Below are 20,040 nucleotides of genomic sequence, written 5' to 3'. Positions count from 1 at the left end.
TTGCTTGGCTTTTACTTACAATTTTTGTAATATGAGAGACTTTTAGGATGGTTTATAGGAGAAGAAGTTTTCTGACCTGATGCTTCTCTCCTTCCCAAGAGAACACACAAAAACAAAGCCTCCCCTCCCCACCCCCAAGATTTGAAAGTATCTTCTTTCCCCATTGGTCCTTTTGGTCAGGTGCCAACCAGGTTATTTGAGCTTCTTAACCCCTTACAGGTAAGGAGGAATTCTATCTAGGCTACCCTTTGCTGTATGGTTATGACAGGCCGCCTTGCCAGCTACTGTTTCTCAGTGCCCGGCCGCTCCCACCGACCACCTGCTTGCCATTCCCACCAGCCAAGATGCAGGGGCCTGTGCCAGTAGCAGGGATACCCTCAAGGGAACTCTCACCACCCCTAGCCCAAGAAAAAGTCCCCTCTGCCCCTGTCCCTGTCCCTGCCATGCCAACTCTCAATAGGCATGACAGAGTTATAAGACCAGTAAACAAACAAACTTATGAGAATTCATGCAGTTTGTAACATCTGGAGCGGGCTTTGCTGCGATGACAAATTATCTGTGGGGGAGGGGGGTGGGATGTGAGCAGGATCTGAATGAGCTGTCCCTGGCCAGCTAGCTGGGAAGGGGAGAGACTTCAGGAGCAAACTGTATTTACATGAACACACCTACGCTGCCTAGATATCCAGCATATAGAGCAGTGTGGCTCAAAATGATCAACTTTGGCTGGTGCTGGGTTACAAATCACTTTAGTACTGAATGAAATGTTGTTGTCTTTACTGTTTGAGTAAAGGGGACCAGAATTGTGCTTAGCCTGTCCCAAATGAGGGGGTCACCCTCAGCTGAAAGGACCTTGTTAAGCCAGGGGCTTGAATGCCAGACCCCTGTGAAAGCAAGAGGGGTAGGGATATGACTGGGCTCCAGTTATGTGTAAGAGTAAAACTCCTCCTTAGTAAACACAATAAATAAATAGCAGTATTTCAGCTAGGTTTTGCACTAAGAGCTATAACTCACATTTGTGGAGTGACATAAGGGCTGACATCTATCTACACAGCCACCATTTACTTAGGAAGGTTCAAAGATGGCATCTTCAGCTGCCGAACTCAATGTTTCTATTCAACCGGCTGAGTACTCAACATCCTACAGTCAGAGCACATAAATTACAGGATACAATACGTATGACTTTTTTTTTTTTAACCTTAGCTCTGCTCCGGTGGAGCTGGGGCATTCATCTGCAAAACAGCAGCAGTGATTTCCTCCCCCTTAAAGAAATTCTTCAGCCAACAGCATCCAGGGAACAGCAGGGCTGGGGGAAGTCAAAGCAGCATCTCTGCTTTCCTCAGCTCAGATGCCACAATATCTCTATTAACCGTGTTGCCAAATTGCTGCATCGTTGTACCCAGGAACTAGCCACATCCCCAGCAGCATCTTTAGTGATCACAGCTTCCCCAGCACAATTGAATTTCTGCTGCTCATCCCAGGTGGCCTCTTCCAGGCCCCCACAATGGGTCTCCAGATTACCTTCCTCAGCCAGACTGGACAAGTGAACGGAGAGCCTTGTGGACTGGAGTTCTTTGCTTATTCCACAGCCTGTACAGGGCAGGAGCCCCAGCATCCACTCACCCAGGCTGCCCACTTCCACGGGGCTCAGCCCTGACCTCAGAGAGAGAGGAGCTCCATCGAGTCCTTGGCTTCCCTCCTGAGGCTAATGACAAAGGGTGCAGGGCAGACTTCACTGGTTATGTTTGTGTGTGACAGGGACACCTGCCCCACTAGGGACCAGGCTGAGACCCCAGCCCCTTCCACCAGGCCCATGAGCAGCCACACATGGACTTTCAGCCACTGCCCAGGTCAGTGACGTTTATGCTATTAAACTGACATGGACCAGCTAGGGAAGGGAGGAGCTTTACTTGTTTACTTTACAGTTCCCTCAGCTTCTTCTCGTAAGTCATGTGCCCCAGCCCCCTAATCATTTTCATTGCCCTCTGCTGGACTCTCTCCAGTTTGCCCACATCCATTACACTGTGTCGATACAGCCTTGTCGCTAAAAGTCAGCATGTGTGAATGCTCTTTTGCAGTATTTTGATGGCACTTTTACCGACAAAACACTTCCAGCCCCGTGAGCAGCATAAGCTTTGTTGGCAGGAGAGCGTTCCCACCGCCGCTTGTGGTGGCCAAACTTCTGTCTTTCATAGGGGGGCTTTTTAAGTACCCACAAAAGACAAAAGTTTTGGTGACAACTGTGCAGTGTAGACATACCCTTAGTGTATTAAGCTTCGGCTTGCATGTTTTGTTTTATTTTGGTTTGTGACTTTGTTCTGTCTGTTATTACTTAAAACCACTTAAATCCTATTTGGTATACTTAACAAAATCACTTTTGTTTATTGATAAACACAGTGTAAGTCTTTGTTACGGGGTGGGGTGCACAAATAGCTGTACATATCTCTAAGTGATAAAGAGGGCGGACACGTATGAATTTACCCTGTATAAGCTTTATACAGAGTAAGGCAGATTTATCTAGGGTTCAGGCTCCCAGAAAGGCAGTACACTCGGTGCTGGAACAGTCCCTGTGAACTGAAAAGCCCCACGGCTGAGTGAATCTCAGTGTCTAAGGAACTGCAGAGGGGTGTGACCCATTCTCTGAGAATGTGCTGGAGCTAAACTGGAGTGTCTAGCTAGCAAGACAGAGTTGAGGGGCACCCATTTGGGCAGGGGGGTTATTCTCAGTGGTACCCCAGCGCATCAAGTGACAGTTTCAAGGGGATCTCTGTGACCAAATCCATCACACCATCCAGAGGCTCTTTTTCCTTGGGGTCTCTCTCCCCTTCCCACTTTGTTACATCCCCACTCCTGGCTGTAATGCAATAAGATTGGATAAGAAACCCTAGTAATTACACATAATTTCAGTGTGCAATAGCGAAAGGAGCACAGGTATTTCTGAATTAAATTTTAAGGAAAAAATATTTATTTTCAGCTTAACCTTTCCCTGTGTGAAAGCCTGGGAATAACAAGTAGCTTCACCAGCCCATGCCACCTAGAAACCTGCAGGTTGGATGAAAACCCAAATGAATCCATTTCAAGATAATTTTAGGTCTTTATTTTCAAATAATCAAAGTGAGGAGAGTGCACTCTGCCCTAAATTGAATATTGTGAATAAATCTTCAAAATTGAACTACAATAAAAGTGTTAATGCTGCATCCAGGTTAAAACAAAACGTAGTCGACGTAATGCCAGGTGGTGTGCTTCCCCTCATGACCTGCTCAACTATCTCTTCAAGTAAGTAGCTTCAATTATTAATTTCAAGAAAATAGACGAATCAATCACAATTTTTTCAGAGCATTCCAGAAGATGGTGGACTGAACCCAGAGCAATTGGGATGAATTTTCTAGAACAGCTTTATTTTCTTTGTGGTCTAAATCTCACATGACACAAATATATCATCCTTTGTGAACTGATATATGAGAAGAAAGGTATCCTAATGAATTTTCACCCAATTGCATGGTAAGTCTCTTTAAGTGCCAGAACATCTGGGGGGGGGGGGGTAGGAAAAAACAAGAGGAAACAGGCTACCTTGCATAATGACTTAGCCACTCCCAGTCTCTATTTAAGCCTAAATTAATAGTATCCAATTTGCAAATGAATTCCAATTCAGAAGTTTCTCGCTGGAGTCTGGATTTGAAGTTTTTTTGTTTTAAGATAGCGACCTTCATGTCTGTGATTGCGTGACCAGAGAGATTGAAGTGTTCTCCGACTGGTTTATGAATGTTATAATTCTTGACATCTGATTTGTGTCCATTTGTTCTTTTACGTAGAGACTGTCCCCAGATGTTCTGGTTTAACTTGGATTTAAACTTGGAGAGTGGTCAGTTTGGATGAGCTATTACCAGCAGGAGAGTGAGTTTGTGTGTGTATGGGGGTGGGGGGGATGTGAGAAAACCTGGATTTGTGCAGGAAATAGCCCGACTTGATTATCATGCACATTGTGTAAAGAGTTGTCACTTTGGATGGGCTATCACCAGCAGGAGAGTGAATTTGTGTGGGGGGGTGGAGGGTGAGAAAACCTGGATTTGTGCTGGAAATGGCCCACCTGATGATCACTTTAGATAAGCTATTACCAGCAGGACAGTGGGGTGGGAGGAGGTATTGTTTCATATTCTCTGTGTATATATAAAGTCTGCTACAGTTTCCACGGTATGCATCCGATGAAGTGAGCTGTAGCTCACGAAAGCTCATGCTCAAATAAATTGGTTAGTCTCTAAGGTGCCACAAGTACTCCTATTCTTTCTCTTGTAAGTCTACTGTTGCAACCACTTTGGTCATTAAACAATGCCATCCAGGCATCTGCTACAACAGTACTAGATCTCTGTCCAGCAATAGAAGCTACATTTGATTCAATCAGTTGAAAACCTATTGGCAGAAGCAAAGACTTCAGTCTAGAAGTTGACTTACAAAGGCACTTAAGTGAAGTCTTCTTAAGTGAAGAGGACAGAAAGTGTTTGTTAAACCAGCTGAAATAGTACACAGACTTGATTTTTACGAATCTACAACAGTGACTTCTGGATTCTACTCAACCTCTACATAGCTTTTACAGGTGCCTGTCTTATAAAATGCTCACAGTTGAGTGGAGTGAGGCACGACCAGCAGTGGGGCTGCCATGTGCCCAGGACAGAATAGAGAATTTGAACACAGACTGGAATATCATATGACAAACAGATTAAGATTTGACTTCAACTTCTTCTTTATCATCACTAGTGGTTTGACCCACTTTTTGTGCTATGTTTCCCGGGGTGAAAGAAGTAGGAATTCATCTCTTGCTACTCCCAGTCACAAGAGCTACAGTTGAATGTTATTTTCCCTCACTGAATAGTATTTTGTGTTCTGAAAGGAGTCACGTTCTGCCTGATCATGAGCATATCGTGAGGGACTGGAAGTACTGGAAACATGAGAAGTCAGCAAATATGAACTCACTGCACTCAAGAAGTTCATTAACAGAGTTGTGCAAAATTACAAGAAGCCAAGAAGGATGTAGGTATAGTGCTTCATAGAAGGCTTGAGTAGTCACTTTAATTTGTGTGATGATTTTAAAACATGAGTTAAATCTAATAAAATGGTTGTGAAACATTTTTCAATTTTTACTATGGTGCCATACAGCAGCCCCCACAGTAGATTTGCCCACTCTGAATTGGTTCCCGACTGACCGGTAGCAGTCAGGTGTTACAAGCTTCCACAAAGCTATTGCCACTCACTTCTCAACTGTCAGGTCAGCTCTCATCTTGGTATTCCTGCACTTCAGGGCGGGGGAAAGCAACTCACAAAGTTCCATGAAAGTGGCCTTATGCATGCAAAAGTTTCGCAGCCATTAGGAATCATCCCATACCTGACAGGTTTCAGAGTAACAGCCATGTTAGTCTGTATTTGCAAAAAGAAAAGGAGGACTTGTGGCACCTTAGAGACTAACCAATTTATTTGAGCATAAGCTTTCATGAGCTACACTTTGATCACTTTGATGAAGTGAGCTGTAGCTCACGAAAGCTTATGCTCAAATAAATTGGTTAGTCTCTAAGGTGCCACAAGTCCTCCTTTTCTTCATCCCATACCTGCAACACTATGTGGTCCCACCAGTCTGTGCTTGTTTGCTAGGCCCAGAATCGCCGTTCCACTGTATCAACATGCCCCAATGCCACCATGATATGCCAATTGTCACATCCCGTGCTTTCAGGAATATCTGTGTCCGTGTCCTCGTCACAATCTTCCTCGTGGTGGCAGCTCCTAGCTAGGCTCTGCACATACTGCAGGATAATGTGCGAGGTGTTAGCTGCACACTGCTTTTGTGAACATTGCAGAGTGGGCTCCAGGCTTGCTGTGCTAAGGCATCTGCACGGAGAACCTAGGAAAAAAGGAGCGAAACGATTGTTTGCCATTGCTCTCTAGGAGGGAGGAAGGGAGAAGAGGAGACTAACATGTACCCAAAACCACCCGTGACAATGTTTTTGCTCCATCAGGCATTGGGAGCTTAACCCAGAATTCCAGTGGGCAGCGGGGACTGTGGGATAGCTACCGATGGTGCACCACTCTGAGAGTCGATACTAGCCACGTTATTGAGGATGCATTCCACCAACCTAATGCGCTTAGTGGGGTCATGCATGATCGGCTGTATAAAATCAGTTGCTAAAGATTGTCTTCTATAAAATCGACCTAATTTCGTAGTGTAGACATGCCCTTATACTGAACACATCTGGTGTGAGGGTATCTGTCTTAGAAGGAACCTCTGTAGCCAGTCCATATCTGGGATAGATGCCTGTTACGATGTCAGAAATAAACTAGTGCCAGAGGAGAACGGAAACTGAAGGAAGAAAGCAACAGACATGTAAATAGAAGGGAAAAAAACCAACAAAGTTTGCAGGATCTCATCAGCATGCCACTTTTAAATGCCCCAGAGAACTTCAGCTTTGACAAACCTTCAGAATGGACAGACTAGAAACATATTTTGCAAGATTGTACATTGAAACAAACTCCACAAGGAAACTGGACCTATACAAGTATCTTCTTTAATTTATGCTATGGAGAAGCAGGCAGAACATAGCCTTAAATCCTTTGACTTTACTGAAAACAGTCACAAAGATGACTACGAAAGGCTTTGCTGCATACTTTATACTGCAGAGAAACATGATTTATGAAAGAGCATGTTTCCACCAGAGAATTCAAGCACCAGGGGACAATATTGACTGTTTTATAAGAGTTCTGCATACGTTGGCTGAAAACTGTCATGCTGAAACTGTACAACATGAAAATATCAGAGATAGGCTGGTTATTGGGTTAAAAAATAAAAACCTTTCACAGCAGCTACAGCAGAAGAGAGATTTAACCCTAGCCACAGCTATACAGGAAACAAAGCTTTCTGAACTAATCAAGCAGCAGAACAAAAGGCAGGACAAACTTGAAACCCGCAAAACTAGCTTAGAAGCTGCAAACAGAAACTTGAATGCTAAAAGTCTATCATAAAATGCCAGAGGCAAGGAGACAGAACTTCCAACTAAGAGGGACAAATTCCAGCCTACATGTACAAGGTGTGGTAAAAGTCATAGCCTGAGAGATGCATATCAACCCAGAGGTGGAAGGTGTAATAAATGCACAAAATATTAATAATTTTGCAGCTGCTTCCTGCACCAGTGCAGTCAGAGGTTTGACTAACATTACAGAGAATCAAGAGCCATTGTTTCTGGGATCTTTCACTTGTGACAACACAGAATCTGCCTGGAGAGTAAAACTGGATATTTATAGCAAGACTATTGACTTAAAAATTGATTCAGAAGCTGATGTCACAGCCATTTCAGAAGGGACTTACATTCAGCCCCTCCCAGAGCTGAAGTCAGCTGACACAGCTCTGATTAGCTCTGGAGGGATTCTGAACTGCGTGGACAAGTTCACCATAGAAACAATTTACAAAGACAAAGGCTATGCATTCAGAGTGAATGTGTTCAACAGATTGAAGACCAAGAACCTTCTGAGCTGCACTTTGGCAGTCAGGATGAGCCCAATGAGAAAGAACTCAATGGACGATTTAATGATAGTTAACTTTTGAATGGAGATCCAGTCTAAATCAAGTGGAGACAACACAGAAACAGTGTACAAAAATCCCTATCAGAGAGACTAGTCTTGGAATAGACAAGCTGCAGATTTGTGCAAATTCAAAGGATATTATTACCTGGTTATCATGGACTACTTTCCAGGTATATAGAAATGATGGAAGGTAATATCGATGGTGAGCGTTCAGCTGTTGTGACCTGCACAGTTTGTGCCATGTTTGTCTTTCTGCCACAGGACAGAAGTGACTTTGTCTGTACGAAGTGCAAGCTGGTCTCCATATTGAAAGAGAAGGTTCAAGGTCTGGAGAAACAAGTATCGACCCTGTGTTGGGTAAGAGAAACGGAAGATTTCCTGGACAGACGTCAGGATATGCTTCTACGGACACAACGTTCTGAAGATTCAGAGCAGGCTGCGCAGCGGGGACAGGAGGACGGTGAAGAAAATTGGCAGCACGTGACCGCCAGAAGAAGAAAGGGGAGCGTCCATGTACCAGCAATGCAGATACAGGTAAGTAACCGTTTTCATGTTCTCTCCAGAGTTACTAACACGGAGAGTGGACTAGATGATACATCTGAGGGAAGGGAGCAGAAGGAGACTCCGCCGATTGGAAGGCATGAGATGCACTGTCCTAGGGATGGGGGTTCCACGACCACCGCTCCCAAGAGAAGGAGGTGGGTGGGGACTCTCTCCTCAGGGGGACTGAGTCATCTATCTGTCCTCCCAACCGGGAAAACCGAGAAGTCTGCTGCTTGCCAGGAGCCAGAATTCACGATGTGACGGAGAGACTGCCGAGACTCATCAAGTCTTCGGATCGCTGCCCCTTCCTGCTTCTCCATGTGGGCACCAATGATACTGCCAAGAATGACCTTGAGCAGATCACTGCAGACTACGTGGCTCTGGGAAGAAGGATAAAGGAGTTTGAGGTGCAAGTGGTCTTCTCGTCCATCCTCCCCGTTGAAGGAAAAGACCTGGTTAGAGACCATTGAACCGTGGAAGTCAACGAATGGCTACGCAGGTGGTGTCGGAGAGAAGGCTTTGGATTCTTTGACCATGGGATGGTGTTCCAAGAAGGAGGTGTGCTAGGCAGAGACGGGCTCCACCTAACAAAGAGGAGGAAGAGCATCTATGCAAGCAGGCTGGCTAACCTAGTGAGGAGGGCTTTAAACTAGGTTCACCAGGGGAAGGAGACCAAAGCCCTGAGGTGAGTGGTGAAGTGGGATACCAGGAAGAAGCAAGAGCAGGAGAGTGCGAGACGGGAGGGCTCCTGCCTTTTACTGAGAAAGCAGGACGATCAGCGAGTTATCTTAAGTGCCTATACACAAATGCAAGAAGCCTGGGAAACAAGCAGGGAGAAGTGGAAGTCCTGGCACAGTCAAGGAATTATGATGTGATTGGAATAACAGAGACTTGGTGGGATAACTCACATGACTGGAGTACTGTCATGGATGGATATAAACTGTTCAGGAAGGACAGGCAGGGCAGAAAAGGTGGGGGAGTTGCACTGTATGTAAAAGAGCAGTACAACTGCTCAGAGCTCTGGTATGAACCTGCAGAAAAACCTGAGAGTCTCTGGATTAAGTTTAGAAGTGTGAGCAACAAGGGTGATGTCGTGGTGGGAGTCTGCAATAGACCACCGGACCAGGAGGATGAGGTGGACGAGGCTTTCTTCAGGCATCTAAATGAAGTTACTAGATCAAAGGGCCTGGTTCTCATGGGGGACTTCAATCACCCTAATATCTGCTGGGAGAGCAATTCAGCAGTGCACAGAGAATCCAGGAAGTTTTTGGAGAGGGTAGGGGACAATTTCCTGGTGCAAATGCTGGAGGAACCAACTAGGAGCAGAGCTCTTCTTGACCTGCTGCTCACAAACCGGGAAGAATTAGTAGGGGAAGGAAAAGTGGATGGGAACCTGGGAGGCAGTGACCATGAGATGGTCGAGTTCAGGATCCTGACACAAGGAAGAAAGGAGAGCAGCAGAATACGTGGAAGCATGGGGCCCAGGACAGCCCGGAGGGTTAGTGGGGGCCTGGCACCAGCAGCAGGGGTCGGGCCTGACCCCGCAGTCACCAGCGGGAAGCAGGGTGACCTGGCCCCAGCCTGCTCCAGTCCGCCGTCTCCCAGCATCACTCGGAGAAGGGGGCTTGGGGGAAGGGTGGAATGGGGGCAGAGCAGGGATGGGAAGAGGTGGGGCAGGGGCAGAGCAGGGGCAGAAGCTTGGGGAGGGTTGGAGGGGGGTGGAGCAGGGGCAGGAAGAGGGAGGGGCATGCTCTGGCATGGAGTGGGGGTTGTCACAGGCCCCGCACCCCCCCAGGGATGGCCCTGGTGGCATTAACCAGGTAACCTCTCCTCCCAGCGTCTGCATATTCACGTCACCATAATTTGGGGCACCACCGGGACAGCAAGTAAGGGATGGCCCTGGGTGTTGCAGACTCCGGTGAGGTGAGGATGCAGGGTGCTCCTGCTCATTGTCAGGCCCGGTCTGGAGCTGTCTCCCAACCCCAGGGCTGCACATATGCAAGAAGACCATCTTCCCTCTTAGGGTCAACCTGATGCCCTCACCCCCGGGACTGAGTCCTTCTCCAGCCCCCTTTCCTGAAGGGCTGTAATGTGGGCTCTGTGGGTTGAGAAAATCCTCCCTCTGTCCAGGTGTCCCTGATACCAGCAGCATTCTTTCCACTGCTTCCGTTGTGCTGCCAGGCAAGGGGAAGACACCCCCCAGCCCCAGCCAGCCGGGTCATTTCCATCTTCACACAGATGCCTGTTCAGCATGAAGGCTCCTTGGATTCAAATCCTTGGCTGTTACGGAGGCAGGGGCTGAATTTTGCCTTAAAGAGATACCGTCCTTTTCCACAAGTATGTCAAAATGGATGCCTGGTGAATCCCAACCCTCGCTCCTCCAGGGATCAGATGTGCCTGAGCCCAGCAAGGTAAAACAGGACATAGGCACTGGGGCCTGGAGGGAGAGCCCGTCTGCCACCACCCCATGTCCCCAAGGGGTTGGCTGTGTGACTGCTTTCCTCTGAACGGTCAGCGACACCGTTCACTCTCTGAGTCTGAGTTCCAGGCTGCTTGCCTGGCGGGGTGGGGGGGGGAAGTAGAGGCTGAGTCAGCCCCCCTGAGTGGGGCATCCATCCCCAAGTGACCAGCATGAGGACATGCCTGTGCTCACAACATGACTCGCCAGGGTGCTGCCTGGGCACACTCACTTGCTGAGAGGGTTGGTCAGGGCTTTGGTTCTCTCCCACTGGAGCTTTCCTAGACAATTTTCCGTCTTCTTTAAAAGGCCTTTCCCTGTTTTCCTTTCCTGGGGCCCCCTCTAAGCCACCATCCCTGGTGCTCTCTTGGGCCAGGGCTATGCTTTCCTCAACTGCAAAACTCTGGCTGTGAACAACTGGAACAGCTTGTTCAGTGGCAGGCACCTCTTCCACCCCTTTGTCTCTGAGGGCACGGGGCAGGCTGCCTTCTGCTGCGCTGCAGGAGTTCATCTCCCCACCTCCCTTTGCTGCTGGAGACACGCTGCTTCTTTCCACTGCCGGGGTGTCAAAGAGACTTTCTCTGTCGCTCTGAGTAGCTTCTGGGATTTCCCCCCTTCTCCCTGGGATCTCAGCACAAAGATGCACTTTGGCTGCAAGTGACCACATCCACACCCTTAGTCACATCAAACAATAATTCCCAATAAGGAACTCAGCGGGGATGTCATCCACCGCCCCCACTTGTCAATCACTTTGTAAAGCATCTTCTTCTTTGTGCGCCATGGCTAAAGGTACAATACTCCTAGATTGTCTTCTTAACACAAGCTCTGCCATTGCGCCAGGCAACGGGTTAGATTTTGGAAACACGCTCGACATAACCAGAGAAATTTGTGTCCCTGTAACTTTCCATCCCGTGTCTACTCTGTCATTGATTTCCCTCTCTCTCGCTCTGCAGAGCCAAGCCTCTCAAAGCCTTTCAAGTAATCCTCGGGTGCTTCAGGGGTGTCTGTGCTGAGGACAGCTGAAATAATGTGAACTGGCGGAGGCTTGGTTTTTCTCAGCTCAGGGCCCTGATTTGTCTGGTGCTCTGGGTAGTTCCTCTGATCACAATTCCTCAGGCTCTTCCTTGACAGGAGATTTACCGTGGGAATTCCTAGGAGAGCAGGGGCAGCGAGTTATAGTCCCTTGTGGAACCCGGGCTTCAGAAATATTCAGGGCTTGGGGCCCTGCTCCAACAATGTTTGGATCTGGGTCTCTCCCCCGGCCCTGCCTGGAGCGGCCCCTGGTCCAGAGCATCCGCCCCCAGCCCCCACCTGCCCCCCCGAGCCCCCTGCCTGAGTGAAAGCGGCGCGTCTCGCCCTGGCCTCTGCTGCCGGCAGCTCCAGCCGCGCACAAGAGCACCTGGGAAGGGGGAGCGGGAGGGGGCACACACATGCTTGGCAGCCCCCCCCCCCCCCCCGGCACCAGACGCCGAGGGGGCTTCTGGCGGGAGACATCTGGAGCGGACCCGCTTGACTCACCTGAGCAGCTGCTGGGGCTTCGGTGAGTGTTTGACCCTCTGATCCACCCCCCCACCCACCCCTCCTGCAAACACTGGGCAAGGGGCAGCCCTGTCCCCAGCGATGCTATGAGGAGGGGGAGCAGGGGAGGAAGGAAGCCACATGTGATGGCAGTCCCCTCCCCACAGCACCCATCACCCCCTCCCACAGCCCACACCCCTCTCTGGCCCCCAAACTCCTTCCCAGAGCCTGCACCCCCAGCCTAGAGCCCACACCCCATCTCTGACCCACAGCCTGCATCCCTCACCCCTTCTGCACCCCCAGGCCCTGCCCAAGTCCAGAGCCTGCACCCAGCTCCCAAACTCCATCCCACAGCCTGCACCCCCATCCCCTTCCCACACCCCCCTCCTGCACCCAAACTCCCTCCTGCACCCCCACCCCTTCCCCCAGCCCAGAGCCTGCACCCCCACCCCCTTCCCACACCCCCCTCCTGCACCCAAACTCCCTCCTGCACCCCCACCCCTTCCCCCAGCCCAGAGCCTGCACCCCCACCCCCTTCCCACACCCCCCTCCTGCACCCAAACTCCCTCCTACACCCCCACCCCTTCCCCCAGCCCAGAGCCTGCACCCCCACCCCCTTCCCACACCCCCTCCTGCACCCAAACTCCCTCCTACACCCCCACCCCTTCCCCCAGCCCAGAGCCTGCACCCCCACCCCCTTCCCACACCCCCCTCCTGCACCCAAACTCCCTCCTACACCCCCACCCCTTCCCCCAGCCCAGAGCCTGCACCCCCACCCCCTTCCCACACCCCCCTCCTGCACCTAAACTCCCTCCTACACCCCCACCCCTTCCCCCAGCCCAGAGCCTGCACCCCCACCCCCTTCCCACACCCCCCTCCTGCACCTAAACTCCCTCCTACACCCCCACCCCTTCCCCCAGCCCAGAGCCTGCACCCCCATCCCCTTCCCACACCCCCCTCCTGCACCCAAACTCCCTCCTACACCCCCACCCCTTCCCCCAGCCCAGAGCCTGCACCCCCATCCCCTTCCCACACCCCCCTCCTGCACCCAAACTCCCTCCTACACCCCCACCCCTTCCCCCAGCCCAGAGCCTGCACCCCCATCCCCTTCCCACACCCCCCTCCTGCACCCAAACTCCCTCCTGCACCCCCACCCCTTCCCCCAGCCCAGAGCCTGCACCCCCACCCCCTTCCCACACCCCCCTCCTGCACCCAAACTCCCTCCTACACCCCCACCCCTTCCCCCAGCCCAGAGCCTAAAACCAAACTCCATTCCAGAGCCTGCATCCCCTCCCCTCGCAGCCCCTCCCATCCCCAAACTCCCTCCCAGAGCCACCAAAATTTCTACAAAACTTGCCCCCCCCCGTAAGAGAGGAATGATTCTGGGGAAGTCAGTGCCTAACCTCCCAATCCTGCTCCTCTGTCTTTGTTTAATGAGCAGACTGCGGATAAAAGCATTGTATTCAATACTTGAAGCGTCCATACAATCTCTGTGCGCACTGGATTTGAAAAGTTGTCCTCCTTCGTCTGTAGGCCACCAGTGTCCATTTTAAATCAACAGATGCACAATGACCCATGGGCTGCTTCCCTAGGATACACAGGGACGGATTACTCACTCATCGCGGTGGGCTCCAGCCCCCTAGGATCCCCTGCCAGGATTTTTCCTTCCTTTTCGGTGGGCGCCAGCGGCCGGGCAGCGGGAGCGGCCACCGCCTCCCGGGCAGGCCACGGGCCCGCCGCCCCGCGGGCTCTGCAGGGGACCCCGGCCCGGGGGCCCGGGAGGCGCGGCTCCGCCCGGGATGGGCCCGGCAGGCGTCAGGGCGGCCCGACCGGCCCGAGGCTCTTCCTGGGACCAGCCCGGGCGGGGCGGGAGAGCCGCGGCCCTGACTGGACGGGCCCGCCCCGCGCTCCGGGCAGCCCGCCCCGGGGAGACCTTGCCGCGCCCCGCCCCCCAGCGGCGGCCCCGGCTCCGGGGGTCAGGCGCGTGCACCGCGATGCCTGATGGGAAATGGAGGGTCACCCGCGGGGCCCGGCTTCGCCCCCCCGCCCCGGCCGCGCGGCCCGTTCTGACGGTGGGGGGAGCGTCGCGCGCTGTGACATCATCTCGGCGCGACAGCGACGGGGCGGGAGCGGAGCCTGCGGGGTGACGTACGTGTGCACGCTGCGTCTCCCAGCGTGCCCGGGGCCGCGCGGTGGCTGACGGGAGTAGTCCCCAGACAGCGACTTCCCGCGGGGGCCGATGGGAAAAGCGGCCGCGAGACGCGGGCACGCACGGCGCAGGCGCGCTACGGCTCGGCCCCGACAGCGCAGCGTCGCCCCCTGACGCCGGCGGGACTCGACCCGCTGCCGCGCTACGGCGGCCCGTGAGGCCCGGATCCGGGGGGTTCAGCCGGCGTGCGCGGGAGCGGGGGGAGGAGCCCGGCCGGGCCTGGCAGCGCCGCCCCTCCGCCAGGTAGCCGCGCGCCGGCCGCGAGCGGGGGCCGGGGTCGGGGCCGCCCTGAGCCGGCGGCGGGAGCGGGGGGGGCCGGCGGCGGGAGCGGGGGGGGCCGGCGGCGGGAGCGGGGCCAGCCACGGGGGGGGGGGGGGCGCAGCATAAAACCAGCGGCTTTGAATTCCCGACCCCCCCCACCCAGAGACCCACAGAGGGACCCCCCCACACACGAGACACAGAGACCCTGAGACAGAGACCCCCCCACACACCCCCGAGACAGACCCCCCCACACACAGAGACCCACCGACGAGACAGACCCCCCCGCAGAGAGACCCCCACACCCCCCCACACACCCCCCACAGACCCACGAGACAGAGACCCCCCCACACCCACGAGAAACACCCACGAGACAGAGCCCCCCACACACAGAGACCCAGAGACAGAGACACCCCCCCACACCCACGAGACAGACCCCCACACACACAGAGACCCACCGACGAGACAGACCCCCCCGCAGAGAGACCCCCACACCCCCCCACACACCCACGAGACAGAGACCCCCCCACACCCACGAGAAACACCCATGAGACAGAGCCCCCCCCACACAGAGACCCAGAGACAGAGACCCCCCCCCACACACACAGAGACCCGCACACACGTCCTGTGAACCGGGAGTTCTCGGCTATTTCTTAAACCGCGGGCAATTAGCAGCAAGATTTGAGGAGTCCCTGAACTAGTTAATATCCAAGAATAACAATTACTGCAACCCAATCAAGTAGTTTTCATAGTGTGTGTACATATAGACACACACACACATATATTGGGGCTGTCAAGCGATTAAAAAAAAATCACGATTAATCGTGCGGTTGTACAATAGAATGCCATTTACTTTAAATATTTGGCATGCTTACATTTTCAAATATATTAATTTTAATTACAACACAATACAAAGTGTACAGCCCTCAATTTATATTTATTTTTGATTACAAATATTTGCTCTGTAAAAAACAAAAAAATTGTAAAGATTCTTAAACCTTGGGCCGAGCGCTGTTGCTGTTTTTAGAAATCTCACATTGGTACTTTCTTTGCGTTTTGTCAAATCCGCTGTGAAAGCGTTCTTAAAACGAATATGTGCTGGGTCATCATCCAAGACTGCAGTAACATGAAACATATGCAGAATGCAGGTAAAATAGAGCAGGAGACCTACAATTCTCCCCCCAAGGAGTACAGTCACAAATTTAATTGATGTATTATTTTGTTAACGAGCATCATCAGCATGGAAGTATGTCCTCTGGAATGGTGGCCGAAGCATGAAGGGGCATACGAATGTTTAGCATATCTGGCATATCTTGCAACGCCGGCTACAAAAGTGCCATGTGAACGCCTGTTCTCACTTTCAGGTGACATTGTAAATAAGAAGCGGGCAACAGTATCTCCCGTCAGTTGTAAACAAACTTTTGTCTTAGCGATTGGCAGAATAAGAAGTAGGACTGAGTGGACTTGTAGGCGCTAAAGTTTTCAACTGTTTTGCTTTTGAGTGCAGTTATGCAACCAAAAAAAAAACAAACTGCATTTGTTACACTTTCACAATAAAGAGTTTGCACTTCAGTACTTGTATGAGGTGAATTGAAAAATACTATTTTTTTTGTTTTATCATTTTTACAGAGCATATATTTGTAATAAAAAATAATAATATAAAGTGAGCACTCTGCACTTTGTATTCTGTGTTGTAATTGAAATCAGTATTGAAAATGTATCAAAATATATATAATAAATTGCAATTGGTATTCTATTGTTATAAGTGTGATTAATCGCGATTGATTTTTTTGAGTTAATCGTGTGAGATAACTGTGATTGACAGCCTTAACGTACATATATAAAATAATACCAAATCCTCAGAACACCAATATAATGGGGAAACGAATTCTTACCTTAAAATGACAAGTGATTTTATGTACTCATGTGGCACTTGTTGGCATTGCCCTAGCAACAAAGCTATTGAAACAGAAAAGCAAGCAGGGTGCAGCAGTGAGGCTGATGCCTAGCAGGGCTACCAGGGGGAAAAAAAAATCTTTTCATTTTGCCTGTGCTCCTAAGAGGTTGAAAGTTACCTAAACCCCAAAGCATAAAAGTGGGAGTGGGGGCAGGTGCTTTGAAACTTCCATTCCCAGGATCGCCATGGCACATGGGTCATGAGAGACAGAGTCTACAGGGGCCAGGGCAGGGCTTGCAACTAAACTCCCATGTTTCCCTCAGGATTTTCAAACTACACTGGACCCTCACTAGAATGTGGGATTTGGGATCCATGCCAAATCCCGCATTCTAGCGGGTACTGCGTTACAGTGGGGACCGCGTTACAATGAAAGTTAATGACGGTTACTAAATTTGGGATCCGCAACCACGTTCTATCAGAATTTGTGTTATATAGACGCGTGTTCTAGCGAGGGTCCGGTGTATAACTTTCAGGTTCTCATCTCTGTCAACTCAGGCTATGTCTACCCTATAGCATTTACAGCGGCACAGCTGCTGTGGGCTAGCCCCTTGTTCTGTGTTTGGGAGTGGCAGGGGATTCATTCATGGTCTTTTTCCTCTTTCAGGTGCTTTCAAGGGTCATCATGGTGCACCTTGGTAAGTGCAGACAGGGCTTGTTAAGGGTTGCGTGCACACCATGTTGTACTGACAGACCCCAGTTTCTGCATCCCTCTAAATCAATCACAGTTAGTGGAGAATGTGCAGCCTTCACCGCTGAACTCTCTTAAGGGTTGGTAGAGCAAATCTGTCATCTTTATTGTAAATAAATTGCTTTAAGACCTCAATCTCCTGGCAAGGTACAGACTTCGATTGCATCATGAAGAATAATCTATTGTTGCTGCGTAAGGGAAGGTTACAGCAGTTTTCTTGATTTTTAAATGAAACCAAGCTTTTCTCTAAGGCCTTTGGAATTTTTTGGCTTGACGTCTATACGCATCTGTTTATAATCAAATCTATTGTGACACCTGTTGATCTTCCCTTCAGCTCATCTCCTTATGAAAAATTATCATGGAGGACACGTAGCTATCCGATTGGCTCTTGGTGGTTGTGCCAACAGACCCTTCTTCCGTATAGTGGCCGCATATAACAAGCGAGCACGGGACAGCAAGTATTTGGAGCAAGTGGGCTGCTATGACCCACTCCCAAATAGCCACAATGAAAAGCTTGTTGGCTTGAACATCGAGAGAATCAAACACTGGATTGGTTGTGGAGCACATGTCACAAAACCGGTTGAAAAACTTCTAGGTAACTCAGTGTGTTTTCCAATCTCAACTATTTGCTTATTTCTCTTAAAAGACAATAGGTTTTCCTTGGTGATCCTCCGCATACTTGGAGTACCAAAGACTCTTTCTTCATTTCTTTGCATGTATCCTTGAGAATATGTATATGTGCAATCACCCTTCTTTTGGCCACAGGAAATGGGATGTTTCAGAGTAGCAGCCTTGTTAGTCTGTATCCGGAAAAAGAACGGGAGGGCTTGTGGCACCTTAGAGACTAACAAATTCATTTGAGCATAAGCTTTCGTGGGCTACAGCTCACTTATTCAGATGAATAGAATGGAACATATAATAAGAAGATATATACACATACAGAGAATCATGAAAAGGTGGGAGTTGCCATACAAACTGTAAGAGGCTAATTAAGATGAGCTATAATTTGTTAGTCTCTAAGGTGTCACAAGTACTCCTGTTCTTTTTGAGGAAATGGGAACGGGTCTCATTTATGGAGACGCTGAGCTGGCCGAGACAGCAGTAAAAGGCACTTCAAGCCACTAGAGGGTTGGTGAGAGAGACAATTACTCTCACTTCTTAAAAGTCTCATTAACTATTGGAACAGTTGATCCAGGGCTGTCGTGAATTCTCCATCACTGACAATTTAACTTGAGATTGGATGTTTTTCTGAAATATATATGCTAAGAATTATTTTGGGGAAGTTCTATAGCATGTGTTATATAGGATGTCAGACGAGATAATCACAGCGCTCCCTTCTAGCCTTTGAATCTGTGAGTCTAGAACAGTCATATTGCAACTCCAGCTATAAACATAAATCATCTTTCTTTCAGGTCTTTCTGGATTTTTCCCATTGCATCCTATGACAATCACAAATGCAGAAAGATTAAGGAAGAGAAGAGCCTTGAAAGCCATAACAGCTTCTGAGGAAGAAACTCCAGGTGACTGATAACATCTCACTGAACTGAATTACTCAAAAGATTACTGTACAGACAACGATCAGAACAGTGTGCCAACTAAAAAGGACAATATATTTACTACAGACAAAGAAATGATAGTGGATGTGAATTATTTCATAAGAACATTAAAGTATTTTGAGGCTTTAGGAGTCCTTAGACAAGGATTCTGATTGTCCTCATTTGTTAATTACTTCTTATTTTGCACAAATTATTAATCTTTCATGTTTGTCAAACGGCAATTACTTAGGCCCAGATCCACAAAGGTAAAATTTAGGCTCCTAAATTCCACTGAAATCCAATGGAAGTCAAGAACCAAAATACCTTTGTGGATCTGGGCCTTCCAGATTACAGCATTCATACAAACTGAATACAAACTCCCGTTTTCTAAATAGCTCTATTGTGGAGGTAGAGAGAGCGTTACTGACTGTCGTAAGAGTCTAATCTATAGGAAGTTGTGCTGGATCAACGAACAGGTGAGGATGCACCTGGAGGCTTCCTTCTAAACGTCTCCTTACCATTACTTAAGACAAGCCACAGTTGGTTTTTAATTTTACAGTGAACTATTTCAAGATTTTTGTTAGAGGAGGGACACTCAGACCTGGCCACTGTTGCTTCTTTATTTTCACCCAATGAAGCCGCAAATAGTGTAAGCGGCAGAAAATCCTTTTTTCGGTGCAGAGGTGCAGCACAGAATGTGACACGAATTACTTAACCACACTACTGTTCTTCTAGAAGGTATCCCACAGAACATGACTCTAAACATAGCAAATACTTGGATGGTTTTATACCTTTCTCCCTGAACAGTATTTGATCAAACATTATACATGCGTCCAGCTAAAACAATAATTTAAAAATCCAGGAATTACTACATGATGTTCATAGATTATCAGCCACCCATAGCAGCCATTCATATTCCAGCGTGTTAAGCACAATAAGAATTGAGCTATGTTCAGAGGCAGACGGCTATCCCTGTTACTGGGAGGAACTCGCACATCATTCATTCTATCGTCTTCCATCCACATTCTAAGTCGCTTAAATGTCTTAGGTAAGGCTTGTACCATCCCCGAAGATCACCAACCGCAGACTCTGGTAGACCAAACAAAGCCACTGAGTTTGAGTCATAGAACCATCACCCCAAAAGCCTTAATGCCAATCAGTGCAAATCTCAGAATTGATGATGGGGAGCACATGAGATCTTTCTCAGCCCACGCAGTGCAGCGCATCACCCCTTTTAAAGCACTCGACGTAACAAAGCTGAGACACGCTCACTGGACGATCACAGTATCCTGCTTATTTAAGAAGAGCACAATACAA

At 49.5% G+C, this 20,040-nt stretch overlaps 1 protein-coding gene and 1 long non-coding RNA gene across 7 annotated transcripts in view; one reads left to right on the top strand and one right to left on the bottom strand.

Annotated features, from left to right (window-relative positions):
• The window catches only part of LOC125644668 (butyrophilin subfamily 2 member A2), a 63,660-nt gene extending 49,454 nt beyond the window's left edge, over window positions 1–14,206 (bottom strand). For 2 of the 6 annotated variants that reach the window (XM_075118206.1, XM_048868964.2), the window contains exon 1: window positions 13,693–14,206. In XM_075118206.1, coding sequence (XP_074974307.1) covers window positions 13,693–13,696 — 4 coding nt within the window. In that variant the 5' untranslated portion in view covers window positions 13,697–14,206. Of the gene's footprint in view, window positions 1–19; window positions 5,809–13,479 lie in introns of those variants that run through there. The other 4 variants (XM_075118207.1, XM_075118208.1, XM_048868954.2 and 1 more) reach the window with 3 other exon arrangements.
• A 94-nt stretch (window positions 14,207–14,300) lies between these two features.
• Window positions 14,301–18,690, top strand: LOC125644683 (uncharacterized). Its single transcript, XR_012664484.1, has 3 exons — window positions 14,301–14,528; window positions 17,105–17,135; window positions 18,601–18,690. It is a non-coding gene; the product is annotated as an uncharacterized LOC125644683 (long non-coding RNA).
• Window positions 18,691–20,040: the final 1,350 nt, after the last annotated feature.

Source organism: Caretta caretta, chromosome 11, assembly GCF_965140235.1.
Source record: "Caretta caretta isolate rCarCar2 chromosome 11, rCarCar1.hap1, whole genome shotgun sequence".
Taxonomy (NCBI): domain Eukaryota; kingdom Metazoa; phylum Chordata; order Testudines; family Cheloniidae; genus Caretta; species Caretta caretta.
This window is presented reverse-complemented; position numbering and strand designations above follow the sequence as displayed.